Below are 4,359 nucleotides of genomic sequence, written 5' to 3'. Positions count from 1 at the left end.
GACTTACATTCTTATCACTTCCATAATTCGATCAAAACACTTCAATCTTTTGATGTGAAGACTCAGCTCCTGAACTACTTGTTTTTTTTTGAAACATTTTCATTTTCATCAAAGAGGTCTTCAATTGTACCTACAAAATATATATGGAATCAGTAACAAAAAATAGTCATAAATGGTATTTTAAAGCTTTTTTTACCTTGGTATTCAGCAAAACCACGCAGCCAATTCCTAGTGCAAAGAAAAGAGCTTGGACATTTTTAGGTAAGAGGCGGTTTCGGTAAGGAGTTTAAAACCCGAGATCCAGCACTGAAGGCAGACTCAGAAGCTACCGTGGTGATCGGAATGCTGAGGATCTCACGTGCCATAGATGCTAAATCTCCAAATCGATGCTGGTTGTCTCTCCAATAAGTCAAGACATCCAAATTTATATTGGCCCTCCTATTTAGCCTTGGCTCTTCCAAGTAGATATCTAAATGTGTCTTTGGATCACCAGCTCCACCACCAATGCTCTTTTCCAGCTCAAAAAAGTCCTTCATTATGAACATTTATACCAAAAGTATCAATTTCAAGATAATAAATGACTCAGACTATTTAAAATTATTATAAGTCACTTACATTATTCATAATCATCTTCAAGGGGAGATTCTGTGACAATCTCATGTGGTGTGTAAGTGAAAACCCTGAAGAACTTGTTTGAGACAGTTTCTGATATTCTTTATAGAGATCACTCAAAACTTTCCTTGAGTTTTTCAGTCTTTAAGCTAGCAGTAGAAGGATCCAATTCTTTATAAGAAGCTTCAAGCATCTCAATCTTTATTCTTGGATATAGAACTGCTCCCATAGCCAAGATTAGACTATACTCCTTCCAATATTTATCAAACTTCACTTGCATGTCTCTGGCCATTTCTCTCACCCCAAGATCATCACAAGTGGAATATTTCTCCAATAACAATTGTATATTCCCATACTTGTGTGAAATAGATATTAGAAGTGGGATACTTTGAACCTGAAAAATCTGTTGTTATGACACTGAATGACTTCAACAATTCACAGATCTTTTCCCCACGGTTCCACTCAGCCACTGAAGGATTAGTCTTATAGTTCGGATCATAAGACTCCATGCTAGCAAATGCCTCCTTGAACTTGAGAGCTCTAACCAGCATATCGTATGTAGAGTTCCAGCGAGTAGAACATCAAGTGACAATCCAGCTCCACCCCTTCTTTTTCCTACTCTCTCTACACATGCTGCAAATGCTTCTTTCCTTTGTGGCGATGCTTTCACATATCTACACTTCTCTCGAATGTTATGAAGAAGACTATTTGCTAACTCCAGGCCATTTTAACTATGAGGTTCAAAATGTGAGCACAACATCTCACATGTATGTGCTTACCATCACACAACAGACCTCCACCACTTCCACTTGTCATCTGAAGCTTGCCCGCAAGAATTCTCACCATGCTGTTGTTGTTTGTGGCATTGTCTAGAGTAATTGAGAAAATCTTCTTCTCTAAACCCCATTCCTTCAATGACTCGAAGATCTTAGTGGCAATCAGATCACCTGTGTGTGGAGACTTCATCTCACAAAATTCTAAGATCTTATTGTCCAATCTCCAGTCATCATCAATGTAATGGACAGTTAAGCAGATATAAACCTGTATTCTGAGGCTTAGATACCCATAAATCAGCAGTCAGACAGACCCTGCCACGATGCTTCTCCAACAGCCCCTTCAACTTCTCCTTCTCTACTTCATATCTCCTATAGACATCAAGAGAAGCCGTCTGTCTACAGATGGGTTTACACTCGGGATTTAAATACTTATCTCTTTCTCTAACCTTCTCAAACTCCACATATCGAAATGGTAGATCATGGTAAATGATAGCCTCAGTAACCATCGCACGATCTACCAAATGATCATACACAGGTCTATCTACCTTCTTAGGCATCTTAGAACAACTCTCTAAGTGTCGCTTCAACTGATTAGTACCATGGGTTTTACTATTATAAACTAATTCTGAACCACAGTGATTGCACTTAGCCTTTTCTGTTCCATCTTCTATCCTCACTAATACAAAATCTTCCCAAACAGTAGAGGTTTTTCGACGCTTACGTTGAGGTTTAGCTGCTTGTGTTGATGCAGTTGCTTGTGTTTCTGTTTGAACCTCTGCTTCTGTTTGAATCTCAGCTTCTGTTTCTGTCAACTCCTCTTCTACATCAAATTCAACATCCTCCTCATTCATTTCATTGTATTCACTTCGAGCTTCAAGAAGTGCCATTGTTCGCAGAGATTCAGAGTCCATCTCTGCCAAAAAAAAACTATAGGAACAAGATCATTTATAAAGAAAAAAAATTAAAGAAGAAAGTAGTTCGTAGTCAACACAGCTCTTGCATTGCATTAAGAAAAATGCATTAAGACAAAAAAAAGGAGTTACAGAGTTAAGTAAATAAGTCTCCTATTGACTGAGCAATGACAATGATTGATATGAAGATCAACACATAAACCAATTATTAAAAAAATAAAAAACTCACATCAATGTATAATCAAGGTTTACATCAGTAAACTATAATAGCTGCAGATGCAGAGATCTAATCACTAAGATATATAACAGTTTTAAACTCTCAGCATAACCGCACTAAGTTAGCTAGTTTACACTATATACAAAGTTACATAATCAAATATAACATCCGTACACTATGGTAGCTGTTGAAGAAGAGATTCAATCACTAAGATATAACAGTTTCTAACTCTCAGCATCACCACAACACAAAGAAAATCTACTTTACACTACATAAAGAATTATTAAAACAGAGAAGTAAAAATCATTGTCAGCTACAAGTAAAATCATTCAAACAGAGAAGAACAGAACTAATTACAAACTAAAAATCATCCAGACAAGAGAAAACAGAACTAGTTACAAAGTAAAATCATTCAGACAGAGAAGAGCAGAACTAGAGTTACAAACAGAAGAGAAGAGAGATAATTACAGAGATCGAAACACGGGGGGAGCTACGAACAGATCGAAACACGGGGGGAGCTGGAGAGGAACACGGCGGAGCTGGAGAGGAACACGGCAGAGCTTTGGAGAGGAACACGGCGGAGCTGTGGAGAAGAACACGGGCGGAGCTGGAGAGGGAACGTCGGCTGCGGAGAGAATAGCTTCTGAGTTCTAAACAACGATAAGGTCTCATTCACTAGTCACTAGGGTTATTACACAAAACGTCATCGTTTATGAAAGCTAAACGGGCTCAACGGACAGTCCGTTTATTTTTATATAAACCCGTTTCCTAATCAGACATAAACGGACATGCCCGACGAAGCCCGTTTAGTTTCGTTACATTAACGGGTCATTAACGGACAGTAATATTAAACGTAGCCCGTTTACGTCCGTTTACAAGTTTGTCCGTTTTTAACATGCCTACTCCCAAGTCTTTTTTATGTCAAAGACAGACTTGAGATAGTCCTTGGTATCTTGTATACCTGTTTATCAGAACCAGTAATGATGATATCATCAACATATACAAGAATAACAATGATACCTCCTGGTGTAACCAGAGTGAAGAGTGTGTGATCCAACTCACACTTCCTGAATCCTTTACCATTCAGAGTGGTGCTGAGCTTGTGTACCAAGACTTGGTGATTGCTTCAACCCATAGATAGCTTTCTTCAGTCTTAAAACATTTCCTGGTTTTACCATCCCTTCCATTCCTGGTGGTGGTAGCATGTAGACTTCATCTTCTAGCTCCCCTGAAGAAAGGCATTCTTCACATCCATTTGCCATAGATTCCCACTCAAGGTTGACTGCAAGAGACAGCACTACCTGATAGTATGAAGCTTGGCGACTAGCAAATGTATCTATGTAGTCTTTGTGAGGGATTAAACTCACACCTAGATTTTAGATCAGGTTTTAAGGTTTTAGGAAAGGTTAGGGAAAGATAACATGCGGCTGAATCCCGTAATAACTTGTTGAATGAACTTCGATTTGTATTGATATAATGGTAAAAAGGATGGTTACAAAAGGTGATCTTTGATGAATACAAAGATTATAGAATGTTACAATAAGAATGTTTTTATGAATATTGAGTGAAATATGGATTGGATCGGATCCTCTTCTTAGTCTTCGACCTTCTCTTTTTATAGCTTTGGACTTCTTTAGGTTGTTTGCAACTGGTCTCCGAGATCCTCTCCGCTTGAGGTGGAATCTGCAACAGCTTCCCTTTGACCGGGTCCTGCGCTTCTTATTGTTGTGACGTGAGCTTCCCCTTCGTCGTGACCTCCTTAGTTAGAGTCCCTAGCTTTCAGCCTCCGGCTCTTTTTAGGCTCGAGCCTGCGATGGGCCTGTCCCGGCCCATTACCATCTTT

At 39.0% G+C, this 4,359-nt stretch overlaps 1 protein-coding gene across 1 annotated transcript; it reads right to left on the bottom strand.

Annotated features, from left to right (window-relative positions):
- Positions 1–1,332: 1,332 nt before the first annotated feature.
- Positions 1,333–3,126, bottom strand: LOC130505371 (zinc finger BED domain-containing protein RICESLEEPER 1-like). Its single transcript, XM_056999969.1, has 2 exons — positions 2,985–3,126; positions 1,333–2,315 (listed from the first exon to the last, which is right to left on the bottom strand). The coding sequence occupies exon 2, from the start codon at positions 2,297–2,299 to the stop codon at positions 1,622–1,624; it is 678 nt and encodes a 225-aa protein (XP_056855949.1). The 5' UTR covers positions 2,300–2,315; positions 2,985–3,126; the 3' UTR covers positions 1,333–1,621.
- Positions 3,127–4,359: the final 1,233 nt, after the last annotated feature.

The sequence above is a fragment of the Raphanus sativus genome, unplaced genomic scaffold, assembly GCF_000801105.2.
Source record: "Raphanus sativus cultivar WK10039 unplaced genomic scaffold, ASM80110v3 Scaffold2217, whole genome shotgun sequence".
In the NCBI taxonomy this organism is placed as follows: Eukaryota; Viridiplantae; Streptophyta; class Magnoliopsida; order Brassicales; family Brassicaceae; genus Raphanus; species Raphanus sativus.
The sequence above is the reverse complement of the archived record's forward strand: the minus strand, read 5'-3'. Positions and strand labels throughout refer to the sequence as shown.